Source organism: Linepithema humile, chromosome 7 (assembly GCF_040581485.1).
Source record: "Linepithema humile isolate Giens D197 chromosome 7, Lhum_UNIL_v1.0, whole genome shotgun sequence".
Lineage (NCBI taxonomy): Eukaryota > Metazoa > Arthropoda > Insecta > Hymenoptera > Formicidae > Linepithema > Linepithema humile.
In genome coordinates, this window is record NC_090134.1 from 9473578 (window position 1) to 9494494 (window position 20917).

General features: G+C 30.6%; 6 protein-coding genes and 1 long non-coding RNA gene across 10 annotated transcripts; 4 read left to right on the forward strand and 3 right to left on the reverse strand.

Moving 5' to 3' along the window:
* The first annotated feature begins 24 nt into the window (after positions 1 to 24).
* Positions 25 to 4477, forward strand: Naam (Nicotinamide amidase). Its single transcript, XM_067359292.1, has 6 exons — positions 25 to 401; positions 516 to 756; positions 1182 to 1652; positions 2160 to 2363; positions 2810 to 3057; positions 3310 to 4477. The coding sequence occupies exons 1-6, from the start codon at positions 268 to 270 to the stop codon at positions 3866 to 3868; spliced, it is 1857 nt and encodes a 618-aa protein (XP_067215393.1). The 5' UTR covers positions 25 to 267; the 3' UTR covers positions 3869 to 4477.
* A 139-nt stretch (positions 4478 to 4616) lies between these two features.
* LOC105668408 (ribonuclease H1-like) lies at positions 4617 to 6999 on the forward strand. 3 transcript variants are annotated; one of them, XM_012360781.2, is made up of 7 exons: positions 4617 to 4881; positions 5125 to 5336; positions 5412 to 5579; positions 5693 to 5879; positions 5951 to 6081; positions 6150 to 6414; positions 6546 to 6999. In XM_012360781.2, exons 2-7 carry the CDS (start codon positions 5233 to 5235, stop codon positions 6639 to 6641), a joined length of 951 nt encoding a protein of 316 aa, XP_012216204.2. In that variant the 5' UTR covers positions 4617 to 4881; positions 5125 to 5232; the 3' UTR covers positions 6642 to 6999. The 3 variants fall into 3 exon arrangements, with proteins under 3 accessions (XP_012216204.2, XP_012216205.2, XP_012216206.2); XM_012360782.2 differs by having other exon boundaries at positions 5128 to 5336; XM_012360783.2 differs by having other exon boundaries at positions 5258 to 5336.
* A 677-nt stretch (positions 7000 to 7676) lies between these two features.
* Positions 7677 to 9372, forward strand: LOC105668411 (uncharacterized). Its single transcript, XM_012360787.2, has 4 exons — positions 7677 to 7837; positions 8590 to 8643; positions 8713 to 8938; positions 9178 to 9372. The coding sequence occupies exons 2-4, from the start codon at positions 8591 to 8593 to the stop codon at positions 9286 to 9288; spliced, it is 390 nt and encodes a 129-aa protein (XP_012216210.1). The 5' UTR covers positions 7677 to 7837; position 8590; the 3' UTR covers positions 9289 to 9372.
* A 575-nt stretch (positions 9373 to 9947) lies between these two features.
* Positions 9948 to 11363, reverse strand: LOC137001115 (uncharacterized). Its single transcript, XR_010891241.1, has 2 exons — positions 11281 to 11363; positions 9948 to 10202 (listed from the first exon to the last, which is right to left on the reverse strand). It is a non-coding gene; the product is annotated as an uncharacterized lncRNA (long non-coding RNA).
* Positions 11364 to 11437: 74 nt separating this feature from the next.
* On the forward strand, positions 11438 to 13060 carry Polr2G (DNA-directed RNA polymerase II subunit Rpb7). Its single transcript, XM_012360784.2, has 8 exons — positions 11438 to 11600; positions 11699 to 11808; positions 11871 to 12030; positions 12148 to 12198; positions 12314 to 12379; positions 12463 to 12534; positions 12624 to 12657; positions 12729 to 13060. Exons 1-8 carry the CDS (start codon positions 11589 to 11591, stop codon positions 12743 to 12745), a joined length of 522 nt encoding a protein of 173 aa, XP_012216207.1. The 5' UTR covers positions 11438 to 11588; the 3' UTR covers positions 12746 to 13060.
* Positions 13061 to 13303: 243 nt separating this feature from the next.
* Positions 13304 to 16009, reverse strand: LOC105668237 (uncharacterized). Of its 2 annotated transcripts, none has more exons than XM_012360481.2 (5): positions 15712 to 16009; positions 14687 to 15202; positions 14443 to 14531; positions 14109 to 14333; positions 13304 to 13881 (listed from the first exon to the last, which is right to left on the reverse strand). In XM_012360481.2, exons 1-5 carry the CDS (start codon positions 15835 to 15837, stop codon positions 13662 to 13664), a joined length of 1176 nt encoding a protein of 391 aa, XP_012215904.1. In that variant the 5' UTR covers positions 15838 to 16009; the 3' UTR covers positions 13304 to 13661. The 2 variants fall into 2 exon arrangements, with proteins under 2 accessions (XP_012215904.1, XP_012215905.1); XM_012360482.2 differs by lacking the exon at positions 15712 to 16009 and adding an exon at positions 15404 to 15705.
* Positions 16010 to 16253: 244 nt separating this feature from the next.
* Positions 16254 to 20481, reverse strand: LOC105668498 (rab-like protein 6). Its single transcript, XM_012360916.2, has 6 exons — positions 20335 to 20481; positions 19644 to 19842; positions 19075 to 19565; positions 18120 to 18898; positions 17333 to 17834; positions 16254 to 17172 (listed from the first exon to the last, which is right to left on the reverse strand). Exons 2-6 carry the CDS (start codon positions 19768 to 19770, stop codon positions 16972 to 16974), a joined length of 2100 nt encoding a protein of 699 aa, XP_012216339.1. The 5' UTR covers positions 19771 to 19842; positions 20335 to 20481; the 3' UTR covers positions 16254 to 16971.
* Positions 20482 to 20917: the final 436 nt, after the last annotated feature.

A 20917-nucleotide genomic window follows, 5' to 3' on the forward strand; every position in this document is an offset into this window, starting at 1 on the left:
TCTATATTGATTCCCTTGTTTCTGCTTGTGCTTGTATAACGCGTGCAAGCTAATATAACCTAAATTGATCTGCACCTTCTTTAAATTAATAAAGAATACATAAAAGAATAAAATAAGTGAAAGGGCAGTGTATATCCAAGAAACTTATGAAATCAAATTTAGATTGAAGATATTTTTGAAAATATCTAATTAAAAAAAAGATATTAGAAGTAAGTTGATTGAGAGAATAGTTGCGAAATCGAACGTCATCAATATTATTATAAAATAATGACAGAATATCCATCTATTAATGTTCGATTAGCAGTAAATAGGGTAGATTTTAACTTGATAACGAACGAAGGCATCCAGCCGCGGCTTTATACTCCTGGAGAGGAAATATCCAGTCAACCAGACTTTTTGAGGTAAATGAGCACGTTGTACGTGCGTAGCACTGTTGCGTATTGCGTTGTTACGCATTATATACTAAAATTTTGTACGTAATATGATTACGAAAATTCATTATCTAATCTTGTTAGAGGTCATGGAACTTACGTTGATGAGGGAAAAACACTACGTGCGTCAGTCGCCGGAGTCCTAGAAAAAGTGAACAAACTCATATCAATTAGACCTTTGAAAGCGCGATACAATGGTGAAATTGGAGATCTTATTGTGGGAAGGATAACAGAGGTACAACAAAAACGTTGGAAGGTTGATATAAATTCCAAGCTTGATGCTGTTTTGCTATTGTCCAGTGTTAATTTACCTGGTGGTGAATTGGTAAGATATATAAGTATTCATGTGCAACTTTTATCTTTTTAGTATTTACTAATTTTTTAAGTGCTATTTTTTATTTAATTACAAATTACATTTATTATTAAATTACAAAGTATATAAATATTATCTTTTAATTATAAAATTAAGTACAAAATTTATTTTACAAGATTCTTGTTAAGATGTACAAAGGGTTAACATTGAAATCTATTTGAAATTTGAAAGCAGTTTTAAAGTGTATTATAATTATTATTCTTCAAAACTAAGTAAGTCAAAACTAAGTTAGTAGAATATTTTAGTTACTAACATTATTTTTTCTAATTAAATTTACCTGTTGTACTTGACAAATATTAATATCAAAATATCTGTAACAAAAAGTATGATAATACTGAAACATATTTAAAAATTTTTAATCTAAATAAATTTCACAGAGAAGAAGATCCGCTGAAGATGAACAGACAATGCGTAGATATCTGCAGGAGGGAGACCTAATTTGTGCTGAGGTACAGTCAATTTTTGCCGATGGTTCACTTTCGCTGCATACGCGAGTGCTGAAATATGGCAAACTCTCGCAAGGAATAATGCTAAAAGTGCCACCGATGCTGATCCAGCGTAAAAAGACGCACTATCATAATTTAGATAACGGCGTCACTCTAATACTTGGTAATAACGGCTACGTATGGATTGGTGCAAACATTCAGAATGTTGATAAATCGGAGGGTGGTTTTACAGAAGATTTATCAAAGATTCCAGTAGAAAATCGCAACGTATGCGCGCGGTTACGTAACTGTATCTCAATTTTGGCACAATGTAATATGCTGCTATCTGATACTTCCGTAACATACGCTTACGAAGAATCTGCTAAGTACGAAGTGCACGAATTGTTACAACCCGAACCGATGGTCGATATATTGTTGTTGACACATCAGAGACTTACGCAATCTATGTAACATATCGACGCCATGACCACACTTAAGAGATGATAAATTATAGAGATAATATAGTTACGAAAATAAAAAAAAAAAGGTAAACAGTATGAGATAAATGATAAAAATACAAGCAATTCTTCAGTTGTAATTCTGAAATATAGAGAACACGATAAATTGAAATAAAATTTTGTACATTATATTGTAACGTTGAATTTTGTCAATAATAAATAGATTTGAACAACGAGAAGGACAATACTTATGAAATATTCTATATCTTGCTCCTCTGAGAAAGTTGAACAGGATTACATTGTAACATATTGCAGTAACAATGAGAAGAATAATATATAAGATACTGCAGCATTTCATTAACAGATACATATTCGGCAAAACGGTCCAGGTGTAAGGTAATCACAGACACTAATCTGAGTATTGATTAAACAAATAGAACTTGGAACTTGGACAAGTAGTCGGACGGTAGAGCTGAGAAACATGGACGCATGTTTCACTGCTTTTGATAAGGACGGTGACGGATTCCTGTCGATTTCCGAATTTGATCTTATATGTCGTGCATTGTTTCGAAATGACCGCGGCAAAATTTACGGCTTTGAAGAGGATCAACTACGCGAGGTGTACTCCATCTTTGATCTTAAACATGATGGCACGATAGATAAGGAAGAGTTCGAGGTATGCACAAAACGCTGAGAAATGGTATTATATATCAAATATTAAATTTATTATATTTAGATAAAAGGAATGATAAATATATTTAAGATACCAAATTAGTAATTTAATTTTAATATGTAGCTATAAAATTTCATTAGAATGTGATTACTCATTTAGAAAAAAATTGCATGTAGAAAATAAATTACTTTGAAATTTTTTTATGAATAGTAGAAGAAAAGATTGCTAGAAGATTAATACATGTTTTTAATAATCTTGGGTTTGCTACTTTATCTAGAATAGTAATAGAATGTTTATAGAATTTATTAGTTTTACCAAATGTCTTTTTATATTTAAATAAGGTTTTCTAAATAAAAGTTTTCTAAAATAAATTATCTAATTACTGCAAGCTACGATAAATTTCATACGTTTTTCATCTACTTGTTCAACATGTATTTTTGATGTTACAGTTTTGCTGGAATCGATGGATCAAGATATGCACGCGTCCCAAAAGTGCCTTTTTAATCGTAGACGTGCAAAATGATTTTATAACGGGTTCCTTAAACATAACGCAATGCGCTGCGCAACATGATGGTTCGGAAGTGATCGAGCCTATTAATCGATTGCTAGAAACCATACCGTTTGATGCAGGCGTGTTTTATTCCCTGGACTGGCATCCCGTGGATCACGTATCCTTCATCGATAATTTACACCTCAGGTAATTAGCAGAACGTTGCAAAACTCAATATAAAAGTGTCTATATATATATATATGTGTTCTTCATTGAATATGTTCTTATATTAATTCTATAAGTCTCAAAATATATTAAACTCTATTTTGAATTACTTTAATTCTATCAAAATATCACAAATTTGCTTATTAATCTCGGTCATAAAATTAAATGACAAAAAAAATTAATTTGCATCTACGTACTTCAAGGATTAATATTTATTCGCAATTTTGTTATTAGGGAAGTGGACATCAGCAGCAGTATTTCAAAAGAAGCTGCACGAGTATATGACACAGTGACGTTCCGAGGACCGCCGACGCTGAAGCAACGTCTTTGGCCACGCCACTGCGTACAGGATTCATGGGGCGCTGAATTGCATAAGGATCTCAAGATTGTCGACAACGCGATAAAGATTTACAAGGGTACGAATCCAGAGGTGGACTCGTACTCGGTATTCTGGGATAACAAGAAGTTGACCCAAACGACGTTGTCGTCACAGCTGCAGGCTAAAGGCGTCACCGATATCTACATCTGCGGGCTGGCTTACGACGTTTGCGTGGGTGCTACCGCGGTAGATGCGCTCACTAGCGGATATCGCACTATCCTGATCGATGATTGTAGCCGCGGCGTCGATCTCGTTGATATTGAGAAGACCAAGGCTACCGTGATAGCCAGCAATGGTGTGATAGTAAACTCCAGTCAAGTGAAAGCGATGGTGGAGGGACGAGATCGGCGACCGGAACTTGGCTATAAACTCGCACTGGAGATCAAACATAAATTGAATCTCGATGATGAATAATTATAGTAACAGTATAGTATATCTAGGCGCTACAAATTATTAAAATAGAAAAACCATAAATCTTATTTTGAGAAAGATTTCTTATAGGCTCAATATGATTATAGATAGAAAGAAATGTGTTGTAAAAATAGATTAGAATAAAAATGTATTTTTTGCCAAATATTAAAGTAAATGTTAGATAGATAAATGATATTAATAAATTTGTTATATTTAGGAAGAAAAATATTCTTCAAAGAAGATAGGAGTTATGAAATATTGGATTTAAAGTATTAGTAATAGTAATAGAAGTATTAATAATAGAATTTAAAAATTTAACATGGTTATAAAACTTTATTAGAATTTAATTAGAAATAAATAGCTTAAATAAAAGAATATATTATTAATGTATAAAACAAATTTTATTTCTGCATAGATTTCTTAAGATATATTAAAAAATATAAGTTGAAGCAGAGAAATAATAATAGACTTATTGTTAGTCATGTATGTGTGCATATTATTGGGCATATAGATGAGAGATGAATATTCAATCAACAATATACATTTTCAGGAGTCTAAAATTAATATTCCCAAGACCTTCACTTAAATAAAAATTGCTTTACAAATAGATAACGTGTGTTTTATTTTTATTATTTAGAATTGCATTGTTTGAATTCTCTTGCTAAGTTAATAATTATAATTGCTAGTGCAATTTTGTTAAATATTTTGTGTTCTTTCTGTAATGTCATTCAATAATTCAACAAGAGAGATTAAAGTCTTTACATCTATTGTCAATCGTGACATAAATAATGTGTCAATTTGCATTAAAATAAATAAATAAAAATTTGTTCAAAAATTTAATAATTAAATTACGATCAAACGTAGCTATTTTTTATATTTAAAACAAAATACAGATATATTTAAGCGTTAAAATGAAAGAAAAACGTAGTATGGAAAGTATACTTAAGATGAACTAACCTTTCATTTGGCATTTGGTGTGACTTGAAGGACTCGAAGCAATTGGATTGTTGACAGCTGTAAGTTTATAATCAAGGAAACAAACTCAAATGTTTTGAAAACGACGTATTTCTTATTAAATTATATCATAACATTTTATGAAATAACTTTATTTCTAATTTCACTGCAATTTTATTTTAAAATTATAATTATACAAACAATAATATGACAACTGTTAACTCCAATAGGGAAAAACAAATTGCTTATGATGATAAATGTATCATAATTTAAGGATTTTACTATATTTGTTAATTTTTTGTCAGGAGATCCTGGAAATAGTGCGTTAATATTAACATTGATAGTGAAAGTCAAACTGCCATGTATTAATTAAAAATATAATTCTGCAGAATAAATCAATATTAAGCAAATTGATGAAATTGAACTTCATATTTATAGCAAGGCACTATTGTTTCTCTAGTAAAATGCCTTATTATGCAGTTGCCAAGGGTAGAAAACCTGGAATTTATGCCACCTGGTAAGAAAACTAATTCACAGATCAAATAATTATCACTGAAAATTAATTAAATATAAATTTTTCTGCTTTTGAAAGGGACGAATGCAGTGCTCAGGTCATTAAGTTTCCTGGATCAATATATAAAAAATTTGCAACAGAAAGCGAAGCTCAAAGCTTTATAAAAGAACGTTCCTCTTCAAATAAAACAACAGGTTCCAGTGGAGGTTTTATTTCATCAAATGATAAAATTGTTAAACCTATAGAGTAAATATCAATAACAATTGTTCCTTTATTAAAAATAAGAAAGAAGTATTGCAAGATCAATGAAACTTAAATCATATTGTAACAGTATTATTTAATGTAAATATTTTATCTAGATCACAAGCTTTACCAAAGCAACTGTTCCAACTTGGAAACAAACAATCTGCAGTAACAAAATCGTTATCATCACTTTCAAAGAGAACTTTATTAACCAGTAGTAGTGATATCAGTGAACATCCAAGTAAAAAGAGAAAAATTATACCAAATGTTGCAAATCTGAAATCAACTCAGTCTTCTGATCAGGTTTGAACCAAACAACATTTCCAAATATGAAACATATTGATTTATAAATTAATATATTTTACTATTTGCAGAATGGTAAAGTTGACTTCATTGTGGATGAAGATGGCTATGTGAATGTTTTTACAGATGGTGCATGCAGTTCTAATGGATACAAAAATGCACGAGCTGGTATTGGTGTTTGGTTCCAAGATAATCATCCATTGTACATATTATTTCTCAATTTTAATTGTATGTTTGACGAATTACTTAGAACAGCTATAATTTTTGTAGAAATGTATCTCAACCGGTGGAAGGAAGGCCTACCAACAACATGGCAGAGATCCAAGCTGTCATGGTAGCTGCAAAACAAGCGAAGAAAGCAGGAATCAAAAAATTGAAAATTAACACTGACTCCAAATTTCTCATATCCTGCATCACACAATGGATGCCAAGGTGGAAGAAAAGAGGATGGACAACAGTGAACAACAAGCCAGTTATAAATAAAATAGAATTGTTGGAAATGGAGAAAGAATTGGAGTCATTGACTATAGCTTGGGTAATTTTTTATTTAAAGTTTTATAGAAATAAAATATAATAGTATATTTGAGTTTAACTAATATATAAATATACTACATGTACAAAATATACAGTTACGTTTATTCTATAAATAAATGTATATTTTTCTAGAATCATGTGAATGGACATGTAGGAATTTATGGTAACGAAATGGCAGACAAACTGGCGAGAGAAGGTTGCTTACAATACAAAAATGAGAATAGATAAAAGAGATTACTATTCCATCAAAAGTACAATTCAGAGATAAGATAAGATAACTCACTGAAAATATGTAATAAATCAGTATCATTATTATGTATACTATCTTTATTTTATTACTCTTTTTGATAACACTACAATTAAAGATATTTATTACCAAATTAATAAAACAAAATGTTATTATTAATAAACGTTATAATTAATAAAACATATAAAATGTTATTTCTTGGTCGATGAAGTTGAAGTATGTGATGCTTCTTTTATCATTTGTTGGTTTGACAATCTCGATGATTTCGTTGAGATTTGTTTAAGAAGTGAATAAATATCTTCCGGAGATACTTGTAACGCCAACAATTCTAATACAATACTGAAAGAGAAAATTGTGTTATTACAGATACTTTAATGGAATTGCATACAGGTTATGTTTATGGAGTTAAATCTATTTTTGTGAAATTATCTCACCGAAAAACGCCAGGTATCGCGGAAATTCCCGTTATTTCGGCCAGTTCGATCAATTCCTGCTGATGCGAGTGCGGAAATGCCATTTTTCACAGAATTGTTTTTGTCATCCAATTTGTCTGATTTTTAGATTTGCCGCGCGACGTTATCTGTCAGCATTCAGATCTGACAACCATTGTTATAGTGAATTAATTTTTCTATAAAATATTTTCTAATAATTTACATTCTCTTAAAAACTTTTTTTTTACATCAATGCGCAAAATTGAATAAATATAAAGCTACGGCGTGTGACAATGCACACTCGAATGCTAGATTTATACGAGCTAGTAAATTATTGGAAATGCTACATATTGTATGACGCATTTCTAACTTTAGAATGTAATACATATAAAGACAGTTTTATTGTTAATAATTTTTCTATATTTATTTCTTTATTCTTTCTTCTCTCATTTGCTTTTTTCAAAGAAATAATATAGACGAGTATACATCTATTTCACTTTGTTGATTCTCAATGGCGTGACTTTACGTCCGCAATTTCTAGTGTAATACGGCCTTTATGCTTTTATCAAGGGATTCACGAGATTCAAATTTTTTTATGACAACATATGGACAACGGACGAATCTAATGCTATTTGGTGAACAGTGAATGTCATTGTCAAACCTCGTGGAAATTCGCGAAAATTCGTGAAAATTCTATAGATTGACATTATTTAGTGCGAAAATTTTTGATATTATAAATTGATCAAGTAAGTATTAAAGCAGATATAATATTTTGCTTTCGCAAAAATTGAAAAATATAAAAATTAGTTTTGAATGGTCACTGATCGAGCTAACAAAGACATTACGTTCACGATTCTGTATCGTTAAGAAATTTTCTCTGTCGTGTATATATACGAAAATTTTTTAACGATACAGAGTCGTGAACATAATTTGTCTATCAGCTCGATTAATGGCTATTCGAAATTAATTTATATATATCAGGATCACTAGCGGATCCTGATGTCGATAAGGGAGGGGGGGGGGGTTCCCGACCTGATTTAATGCATTTTTTTACCAAGATTTTTGAAACGGATCCAGCAAAATTGATTTTTTTTAACTTGGAGGGGGTTTAATCCTCCCCCCTCCTCCACCACATGATCCGCCAGTGATCAGGACATATCACGAAATTGCCAATTAGTATTATTTAGAATTGTAAATGCCACAAGTCTTGTAATAAATGTTACTTTACAATTTTTTGCTTCTATAATTATATGTTTTGAAGCAATATAACATTTCCATAATTGTAAGCATAATAAAGATATAGCATTTGTTCTTTTATGCACATACATAATTATAGTAACAATATTAATATTGGGTTGTGTAATAAATAATTTCCAAAATTTTATATATAGAAGTATTAGTGTCATAATAGTAACAATAGTTAATAGTCATAATAGTATTTGCTTAACATAGAATGCAATAAAATTGTTTAAAATTCTGAAATTAATTTTTTTAACAGAATGCCTTACTATGCAGTAGCCAATGGTCGTACAACTGGAGTTTTTGATAATTGGTAAGAGGAAAATTAATTACATTCGATAAAAATTTTTAATTAAGGCTAATTAAAAATTTTATTTACTAGGGAAGATTGTAAAAAACAAGTGGATGGGTACTCTTACAATGACTATAGAAGATTTGAAACACCCAATGCAGCTTGGGACTATGTTGATCAAAATTCTTCACATGGACAGAGTTTTACTGAAGATTTTTCCAATCCTAAAGCTATTGCTTGTGGAGGCAAAAATAACCAAGTTGCTTTAAGAGGAAATTGTGGAGAAGCTAGGGCCTACCAACGAACAGATTATGTGGTATAAAATAAAAATTATCTTGAAAATTGCTGAATATATGTAGACATGAATTATAATTTAACATTTTATTGAAATAATTCCAGCACAATAACAATAAAAGAATATGATTTCTATATTTGAATATCTCATTTCTAAAATAATATTATTAACTTTTTTTCTGTAAAGTAACATTTTTAATATAAATTTTGCAATTTTATCTCTTGTCTTTTTAATTTTAAGTGATTTTTGTTGACTTACAGGAAGGAAAAAACGTTACTATGGTGCGTGAACGCACATGTACAAGCGGTCGGAGTGGCAACGGTTATTATGTCGAGCAACGCGTACGCACTTACTGGGAAAACCGCAAATAAGATACTAAAAAAAAAAAGCTTTTCCTTTCAAAATCTTTGAAAAAAGATTAAAACAATATTATAATATATTAAGATATATTCTGGGATTTTAGTTGAGTTAAGCATTTATTAAAATATGTTTTTAGTTTTGCACATTTATATATCTATTACATATTAGTTTTATGTTTAATTACTATATTAATAATATACTTGTGCATGTGTGATTTAAACAGTTTGTATTTCAAAGATAAACAATCCACAATAATGTTATAATATTTACTATAATGATATATGAAATATATAAAAAATAACTTGTTTATTAACTAAACTTGTATGAATTTCTAATTTAATTTAAGTAATTGTGCTTTTTCTATTTAATAGATGTCTCAAAATTAAAGGCAAATTTTCTGAATTAAAATTAAAATTCCTTCTCTTCTGCTACAAAAAGAAAACGATACTATTGTATTTATATACTTGAAAAAAATTTATATTTGTTCACACACATGTGCAGGCTTCTATCAAAATTTGCTTGACCGTAATATGGCGTAATATCAATTAGTTTACAATTCTTAAGGCCGGAACACAGACTTTTACATGAGACATAAGAGAATCAACCAATCAGAGATCCGCAGAATGAGAAGTGGGGATGGAAATAAAGAACTTTGGATTGGTTGATTCCCTTATTTGTTATGCCTTAAAAGTCTGTGCTTCGGCCTTTAAACTTGGTGGAAAGGAGACGCAAAACATGTCCGCTCGCTTCTATAAACCGAAAGCTGAGTGCACACGTGATGGAGCGGGTTTCGGTTGTGTGCGTATGGAGCTCTCCGGAGAAAACTGGCAGCTCTGTATTGAAATTGAGTGTCGAGCGTCAGCAGTGTTCCGATTAGGGACCGGTTTGTTTGCGCATGTGCGGCCATACGGCGTCAGTAAAGTGTCTTGTACATATAAAAAGAGGCACCCCCCCCCGTTACCCAGCTTCATTTAAAGTAATAAAAATTTTTTTAATGTATTAAAAAATAAAATATATATATGGTATACATATATATATGTACAAAAATACTTTATATATATATATATATACAGGGTGTCAATTAAGTCCCGGGACGGCTAAATATTTTCTCATGTAAGGTATTTTTGAAAAAGGTCAAGGTCATTTCTGAAGTAATTTTCAACGAGGAATTTAACGGTGACCTTCAATTTGACCTTGAGCTTGACCTTCAAGGTTATTTCAAGGTTAGGTTAGGTTTTTTAAATAGAAACCCCTATTTTTGATTCCAAAATCTAATAGCTGGTGTCAAGAGCTTTTCAAAACACTATAATGAAGTTATTTTTCATTAAGTACTTTTCGAGTTATGAGGCTTGTAAATTACAGTATTTTGACATAAAATACAAAATATCTTGTAAAACATTCAATTTTTGGGAATCTTACCTTAATACTTTTATGCATAAAATAATAAAACGAATCAATTGGTATAAAGAAAACACATAGTTGCTTTCAAGAAAAAGTATGCAGTTGCATGTTGCAAACTACATACTTTTTCTTGAAAGCAACTATGTGTTTTCTTTATACCAATTGATTCGTTTTATTATTTTATGCATAAAAGTATTAAGGTAAGATTCCCAAAAATTGAATGTTTTACAAGATATTTTGTATTTTATGTCAAAATACTGTAATTTACAAGCCTCATAACTCGAAAAGTACTTAATGAAAAATAACTTCATTATAGTGTTTTGAAAAGCTCTTGACACCAGCTATTAGATTTTGGAATCAAAAATAGGAGTTTCTATTTAAAAAAACCTAACCTAATCTTGAAATGACTTTGAAGGTCAAGCTCAAGGTCAAATTGAAGGTCACCGTTAAATTCCTCGTTGAAAATTACTTCAGAAATGACCTTGACCTTTTTCAAAAATACCTTACATGAGAAAATATTCAGCCGTCCCGGGACATAATTGACACCCTGTATAATTTAATTATTTTATAAATATTAATTATAATAAATAAAAAAGCCTTACCTTATTTTTATCTTCTTAACCTCTTTCTGTCTAAAGTCCTGCGTAAAGTCCTGCACACGACATGTGTCGGCACTGCATTTCCATCGCCGCGCAAGCGCAAAGCCACATATACGCTAAGCAGCCGGTCCCTAATCGGAACACTGCGCAGCGTCAGTGTGAAAAGTAACCTTTATGATCAAATGCGGTATAACCTATATAAACATTTGTTTACTGTACAAATCTAATAAAAATTGTTCGGCTATATAATACTTTTTAAAGTTTAGATTGGTTTAAATATTTAATATTATTTTAATAAATATTTAAGCATCATGTTTTATCATGTAAGTCAATTTTTGCATTTTTTTCCGCATAATTCATTATTTTAATCATTTTAATTAAAATGTAAACATAGAAATAACTACTTTATTTTTTTTTAAAGATCTCATTAGAACATGAAATTCTGTTGCATCCTCGATACTTCGGTCCTCAATTACTTGATACAGTAAAGCAGAAACTTTATACGGAGGTGGAAGGCACCTGTACAGGAAAGTGAGTATCAAATTTATATTTTGGTTATAGTTCTGAATTTAATTGTACTTTTAATTGTTTAGATATGGTTTTGTCGTCGCAGTTACGACAATAGATAATATAGGAGCAGGTATTATACAACCAGGACAAGGTTTTGTAGTTTATCCAGTCAAATATAAAGCCATAGTATTTAGACCATTCAAGGGTGAAGTACTAGATGCAATAGTTACACAAGTGAATAAGGTAAATACTTGCTTTGAAGATATAAAACATTTATTCAAGTTTTGACTGCAATATTGGCATAATCTGTAAAGAATTGTTAAACAATAGATTAATATTTTGTTTGTATCATTTTTATAGGTTGGGATGTTTGCTGAAATAGGGCCACTCTCATGCTTCATATCTCATCATGTGAGTAATTACATTTATAATGACAATATAAAATTATAATATTGATTAGCATAAATAATATTTAATGTGAATTTATATTAATAAAAAATAAAATTATAAACGCAATTTTCTACAGTCAATCCCAGAGGATATGCAATTTTGTCCAAATGTGAATCCAGCTTGTTATAAGTCGAAGGAAGAGGTATGTTATGCGATGAGTTTTGTTGTAACAAAAAATTTGTGATTATAAATTTTATACGTAATAATTTCAAATATATGTTTTAGGACGTTGTTATCCAGGCAGATGATGAAATCAGACTGAAAATTGTAGGCACGAGAGTAGATGCTACTGGAATCGTTAGTATTAAATTTATAATGAAAATATTGCAATTATTTTATTGTCTTGTATAATTATTAATAATTAATTTGTTTGGTTCTTTTTTCAGTTTGCTATTGGAACATTAATGGATGATTATCTAGGTAATGATACATTTAATGTTTTTTATTTATTTGCATTTAACATATACTTATTGTTTATTCGTTTGTTATAGGTCTCGTATGCAACTGACATATCTATTGCTCATCTAAAGAATTTTCTAACTTATTAAATGTTATTTTATATATCTGAAAACAATATTGTAAAATATTTTCTACTCTCTTTATATACAACAAAATATTTCAATATTATCTGACCAAAAAATATAAAAAATATAATGAATTATAATAAGATACAGAATCATTTTAACAAGCAAGAAATATAATAATGATAATAGAATTTTATTCATGCCTTTACTTTTGTTCAAAAGTATTTACAGCACAATAATATTGCAACAACTCAAAAGTTATAATTATAATATATTTATAAATAAAATTAAATATGAAATTACTGCCTACATATTTATTTAATGTTCTATCTTATGTATTAAAAATTCACAATATGAAGTGAAAGAGATTGTGATGTAAACAAAATGTAGAATACTTCACTAATTTTGTGATCCATGTGCATTTTTCAATTATATTACATAATTATTATCTCTTATCTCTTTCTAGAAATATCAAAGAAAAACTATTCAAAGATTTTCGTAAAAAACATGTGTAGATAGGTTATAATCATACAAAGATACCGTTTAGGTAATATATATCTCTTTAATTCATATATTTCTTATTTACTACCAATCATCTTTTCGCGGTGATATATTTGCAATGAAATGTGTACAACAACAATATTTGAAACCATTAATTGATGGAAAAAGCATTTCTTTTGCTGTCTCTCGTTGTGTCGATTTCAGTAAAAACGCATAAATTCAAGCGCTCTTATAAATTTATAATTATATTATAATATAATATATATATTATAATATATAATATATTACAATATATGTAATATAATTGTAAATTTATAATATAATTTTATTAAAATACATTATTATAAATATACAATTATATTATAAATATATAATTCTATTATTCTATTTATAGTGTATTTACTTCAATTGGTGCAATTTTAAGTTTGAATTCAATCCAAAATAGTCTTCATTGCTATCAAACATGCTTGCAAGACCTGTAAATAGTGCTAATTTCGGTGTGATAGGCAGATCTTCTTTTTTTGTAACCACATCTTGATCAGGCATTATCTTGTCTGCAACGTGCTTATAAACTTTTCCATGGCCATTAACGTAATAAGTAGAGAAGCCATCATACCATCTAAAATTGTTAATTATCATTTACAGACTATTTTTATAAATATTGTTTGCATAAACATTATTTTCCATAAGCAAAATTAGAATTTAAACAATCTGTTTTTTTGAAATTTTAACAAAAAAATTGTAAGTAAAAGAGAACTGCAATTAATAAATATTAATAAAAATAACCTAATTATAATTATTTTATTATTGCGATTACAGATGTATTCGCAATAGTGTTACACTTACATTTCATGATCTCTATCTATAGCTTCTTGTATTTTCCAAAATTTATATTTCCAAAACATGACAATCACTTTCCAACCTGAAACACCTCGTATGCGCCAACGAACTTTCACCGTATTATCTTCAGTGTGCATAGTGATTTTTATAATGTCAAGCTTAACGTGTGCAAACTTCAAGTGGCCAACTGCCCTTAACAGTATCAAATGTCTTGCATAATTTGAAAGTCCCCTGCAATATTTAAATACATACATTATATGTAGAAATATTTAAAATATTTAGAAAAAGTTGAAAAAATATTAATTATATCTTAATTAATTAATAATTAATTATAACTTACTTTGTGGTTATTCCTCTGATATTATTGATGAAAATTATATCTTCAGTATATATTGACCAATTCTGAGGTTTTACAAACAGCTTTGGTAACTGCAAGCAAATTAAAGAAAAATTATTCAAGATAGAAATAATTCATACAGAGTGTCGCAGAATTATTGTACTTTGTTGAGAGTATAATACTACATTCAAAGAATCTAAATCAAAGTGCAATAATTCTAGAATATCGTGCAAATCATATAACATACATCTTGACTAAGACAATCGACTATGGATTGCAGTTGTTCCTGCGATGGTTTACCCTCATTATCATGTGGTACACTTGTTTTTAAAATGCCATCATTAGAACTAAATAAAATATCTCTATCAACATTATGCTGTTTACTACTGTGCAAGCTTTCTGAAGAGATAATCCTACTATTATCTAGAATCAAGTTATTCTTATTGTTTTTTATGGCATTTTGTGCCTGAAACAATGTAACATTGTCTGATGTAATTCCTATAGGAGTTAAGTGTTTCCTGTTTTTCAAGTGAACAATACTGAGCCTCTGTGATTTATTATGTGATCTGTTCTGGCCCTGGGCCCAATATATTGTCGCTTTTGTCCTCTTATCATCAACATATTGCTTGACAAACTTCTCATTCCTTTGACTGTAAGTGTCAAGAAAAGCGAGCGATAAATTTGGATGCAATGTGCAATCCACAAAAGATGGTTTGTCTGCAACGTTTGCTCTTACGGATAATGCTCGCTGTGTGCCCAGAAACTGAAATTTTATACAAATACAGTAATATTGATAATATGACAATTATGAACAGAAAAAGAAAATAATATTTGGCAATCATTGTAATTTTATCAATTATACGTAGACTAAACAAAATATTTGAAGGAAAAAAGCAACCAGCTAATGCAACGTATGTATATTACAAAAGTAACTTTTACACATTTTGACTTATGATCTATTCACCTTCAACATTGTGTGCATTTAATAAAACTTGTATTGCATTTGCGAATGTAATTTATTATGTCCCATGTCAATTTAAATTTAAAAAAAACCAAAATTTTACGTTTTACACAGTCTGCCACAGTAAAATTGTAAAAACTGCTAAAAAATTCGCGTTTGCCACTGTACAACCATGCGATTACATAAGTAATAATAGGTTAGAATAGCGATTTTTAGCAGCGTTGATGCTGCCGATACATCACGATACACGATCCGGAATGGAAAATTACGCTAAATTGATCGGGTAAAATTAACCGGCCGGTACAATGTACCTGCTTCAGAAAGGCGGACAACTCGATATGTTTTCGCAACTCATGACGGTCGAGCTTCGACAGCGGTTTTCGGCTGCTGACGAGCGACGGAAGCTTGCCGGGTAACACACGAAAGCACAAGGACATTGTATGCAACCGTGTGCGTCAATTTGTCGTTCAAATCAATGTTGACATCCTCTTCGACGTCTCTAAATATCACCATGTAACCTTACAAGCGCGCGCGTGCTTCTTAACTGAAAATACACGTTCCCGTGTCAGTAACAGGCAGTAAAGCGCCGCGTGCTATTACCGCGTGATAGTACTGCGAGCTACAATACGTAGGTGCAAAGGCGGTATTTTAAATACTAGCATGAACCGTGTACTGTATTTTTCATTTCAGTTATATCTTCTGCGACTTATTTCTTATTCTTTTTTTTTTATAATTATATTACTTTACTATTTACTATTTTATAATAAAAAATAATCTTATAAAAAAGTAATAAAAAATCTCATATATAAAATAAGCTATAATAATTTACTTTTGTAACAAATATAAGACTCAGTTTGTTTATATATACATTTATTAACATGAAGCTATAATGACTGCACAATGCTATACAATGTTATGAAAAATACAACAATAACGTAACATTTTCCTACATCAGATAACTTTGTTAAAAGAATTGAATGTTCAACAAGGAGAGCGCATACCAAGCTAAAGATGAAAATTTATGAATGATGTATCAACGGTAAATACATATATATAAATCTTAAAATACAAGTAAACAAATAATTAAAGTTGAAATACAATAAATAAGTATGTTGTTGCGACATAATTGTTAACATCACGTTATTATATCATACTCACATATTATACTCATTCACACAACAAACTCTCTATGATTTGTAATTTTTTAAATTCTCATTAAAAGTTGTCAAAAATCCAAGATCAGAAATGCAATATAAATGAGTGCAGTTGGATTGTTAAAACGTATCTCCCATAAAATCACAATCTATCGCGGTGGACTGAAATCGAGCCCGACTACAGGCCAAAGCGATTCAAAAGCGTACAGCCGGTCAGATTTGCAGGAAATGAGAACATTTTTATAGATTAATAATGCAATATAAAATGCATTATTTCTTTTTTGCGAGCAATAATCTTGTTCCTTTGCGCTCGAGGACGTAACATATATCGATAGTTTCAGGAGTTTTTTTACGCGAGTAAAATCTTTTTTGGAAGATATATAGTTTTTAAAAAATGTCAGCAATTCTCCCGGAATGCTAAATCGCCTCGTAGGCCACATCCACGCCGATTCTCGTGGCTGAACCGTTTAAAAACTCCTCGAGCTCGTCTCGCTCTCTATTCTCATCCTTGGATCGATGCGATGAACGTTTCTTTTTCTTCTCAGACTTCTCCGTTTTTTCCTTATCCTTATCCTTGTCTTTCGACTTCTTCTTTTTTCTTTTTTCCTTCTCATCTCCCTAGAATCGATAATAAAAAACATAAGAAAAAAAATCCATAAAAAAATAAGCCAAGATTAATTAATGTAAAGTTTTATAATGATCAATAATTAGGAAATTGGAAAAGATAATCAATAATCAATTTTTTTTTACCAAGTTACAAATTGTACAAAATAATTACCTTTTCTTTGTGCTTCTTTCTCTCCTTCATCACCGGACTACTAGTGTTAGAGCTCACTTGACGAATGCTGGTATTATCAAGTAGCTCCAGATGAACATTGGAGCTTGTCATGCTAACGTCCAAACTCTTATCACTCAATTCCAGCCTGTCCTTTCTCGTACTGGTGCTGCTCACGTCTTCACCTCCTTCGGGGCTCTGTCGCCACTTGGAATCTCGTCGCAACCAATTATCAATAGAATCTGAATTTATGTCTGGCTGCTCGTTCGATTCGTATTCGTTGGAAATATGCAGTTCTTGCTCTATGGAGGAAACGGAATCGCGTTTTGTAGCTTGCCTTGGCTTTTCGATGTTTATCTCTGGCCCTGATATTGATTCTAATTTGTGCTTTTGTTTCGACAGTGGATTTTCCGCTAGTTTTGGCTGCACAGGAGGAACTACTTCTTCGATAGACGATAAATCATCCTCGTAACCAGCTACGAGAGGATTTGCAGTCTCTGTATCACTGTGTGACGAAATTATACTGTATTAGTAATAATAATAGATAAATACAATAATATTCGAATAAAAAAACTTACTATTAAACTTCTTTAATATTAACAAAATTTTATAAAATACTTCTTAATAATTTAAAGTTTCAAATTGTTAAAAATTCTAATAAGTTTAAATAAGATAAGAAAAAAATCTCTGCTTTATATGCTGTAAAGTGTAAGTTACATTTCATATAACCTAACCATTATTTATTTAGAAATACAAATTTGAAACAGTTTAGAGAGAGCTTTTCACTAACCTTTCAGAATCTACTTCCTCTTGTTGCACTTTTTGTGGTGAAACTTGGCTGCTATCTTCCAAAAATGACCTGTCGAGCATTCCATCATCTGGAACAAAGTCTTCAACGCTAGTCAACGGTGCGTTCAAGTTGAGATTTTTAATATTTGGTAGTTTTCCATCCACTTCCTCTTCTTTCTTATGGCCAAAGATTTTGGACATGAGCGACTGCGGCCGGTTGAGCGAATCTCTTCTCTCGCTGTTATCGTTGACAGATTCAGCTGGTTTAGCAACTTCTAGTTTTGCAGCGGTATTTTGCGACGTAGACGGTGTTGCAATTTGCGAAGTCTTCATAGAATTTTCCAACGTGCTTGTCGTGGAGCTCTCTTTTCTTGGTAACGATTTTATGTCTAAATTTTTCACCGGTATTGGAGTTCCGCCGCCGATCGGTCCAGACATTGAGACCGATCTTCTGATCTCTCCGGCAACATTCATGTTCGGAGATGCAAGGTGGTAATTACTCATAGATGACGGAACATTCGTGACTAGATTACTAGCGGATACCGAATCGGCAATAGCTCTTCTTCGATTCACGAGGTTGTCTAAGAATTTGTTGTAGTCAGCATCGTCACTGTCCTGGAAAAGATCGAGTTCCTGGACGGTCAGGCGCGTCTCTTCCTCATTGGTTTCAAGTTGTTTCAGCAGTGTCTCGCGTTGCAGTTGCAGGAATGGCAGATTGAAAAATTTGTGCAGCAATTTTAGGCCAAAGCCGTTTCTCATCGACGACTCGGCGTATCTCACCTGCAAAAATTAATTTAAATTTGAAATTAGAAAAGCTAATTAATGAGAAAATAATATATATACAGAATATAAAGCAATTTAATTTCTTTTGAATTCTTGATATACTAATTCATCATTAGACAGATATTTGCTAGAAATTGAGTATACAAAGAATCACATAACACAATAAGAATTACTTGTGCTGTTCTCCCATGTAGCGAGTCTATAAAGTATGTCACATGGTCCGCAGTAACGGTTCTGTGATGTGACATGTCGCAGTGATTTCCAAGAACAATAACGGGTATGTGGCTAGGTATCTTAGGCAGTTCTCGTTGAACATAATCAAACGTCCAACTTTTCGTAATATCCATCACAATGATGACGCCATTGGTACCTTTATAGACATCGAGAAATTCAGCATCCAAAGCAGGTTCCTCAATAACATTCTCCGGGTTAGTCGGAGCGTTGTCCATTTTGAGACCTTCTAATTTCCGACGACGTCTACCGCGATCTACGACATCCCATACTTCCACTTTGACTACATCGTCAGTGGCCTTGTAATTCCACTGTATACTAGCCACCTGTATCTCTTCTGTGGGTATATACTCTTCGATAAACTTTTGTCCTTGCAGTCTATGGAATAAACATGTCTTTCCTACATTTCTGTCTCCCTTGATTATTATTTTCACTAAAAATAATGTGTAAAGTTTATATTACATCTGATATCTAATTCCTCTTTCAATATTGAAAGTATATGTGCACTTACTGTTATATTGTACACCCTTAGCAAACTTTCTCTGCAAATTTGTTGGCATAGATTGATGGGTTGGCCGAGGAGACACATTTCCAGTGCCATCGGACTTACCAGCTAGTCTTTTAATAGCGGAGAACATTGTCTGATCTTTCCTCAAAGAAGCATTCGTTTAAAAACGTTTGATACTTCAAGAGAAGTTTATCACAAATATCTGTAAAAGATATATTAAAATAAATATAAAAATAACATACATGATATAAAAAATATTGTATAAATATCATAATAATAATAAAAATATCTTTAGTATACTTTTCACTGAATAAAATAAAGATTGAAAAATTTTCATTGTTGGAATAATAATATTCCACAAATTATGATACAAACTGAGATACATTATATGTTACAATACAGTGACAATAACAAATAGCAATACTTTATAACAATTATTACATTACAGATTCTATTCATCATCTAACTACGACAGTTTTAGCAAAATAAACATTTTTTGAAAGATAAGAACAATTAACGCCCATATATCTTGTCAAAATACAAAAATTTAATACTCTAGATAAAAACATTTCTTTCACGGTATTATCGTTAGAAGTTCGACCAATTTCGCAACATGTAGAGTCTTTCGAAGAGTCGTTAAATTCATATAAAACTTATATTATAGAAATCGCGTGTAATGTGAAATTATAATTACCACATGTTACATATTCCAGGTTTTGTGATTAAAACAAACGTTGTTAGATATGACTTTGTCTGCGACAGCTGTCATATGCAGCAGCAGCTGTTCTCTCCTCATCGATGTCGCAAAGTTGGCAGCACCGACGGCCATTCAGCGTATCATTCATAAAAAATCGATTGCCGATAAACCCTTACATCTATTTGTTTTAAATGTATGTTACATATTGAAATATTTCTCTTTATAATTTATACAAAACATAAATTTTATTTTAAATATAAAAACCATAAGAAAATTATTCTCATTATAATTTCAATAAATTTGATTTTTTTAAATATTTTTACAGAGAAAAATGTAATTACACTTATTTTTATTTATCTTTAATAATAAATAAATATAAACATCATTTTTAATATCTATTGTATTTAATTTTTATTATTATAAAGAAATTTTGTTGGTTTTAAGTTTTTAATTTAGAAATCGAACATAAATAAAATTTAAGCAATTGTCGGCTTTTTTAACGTATATGATTACACCTGTTATTTGTTACAAGCTAGAAAAAAGGTTTTTGCATTAATAATCGTGTTACATTGAGTACACC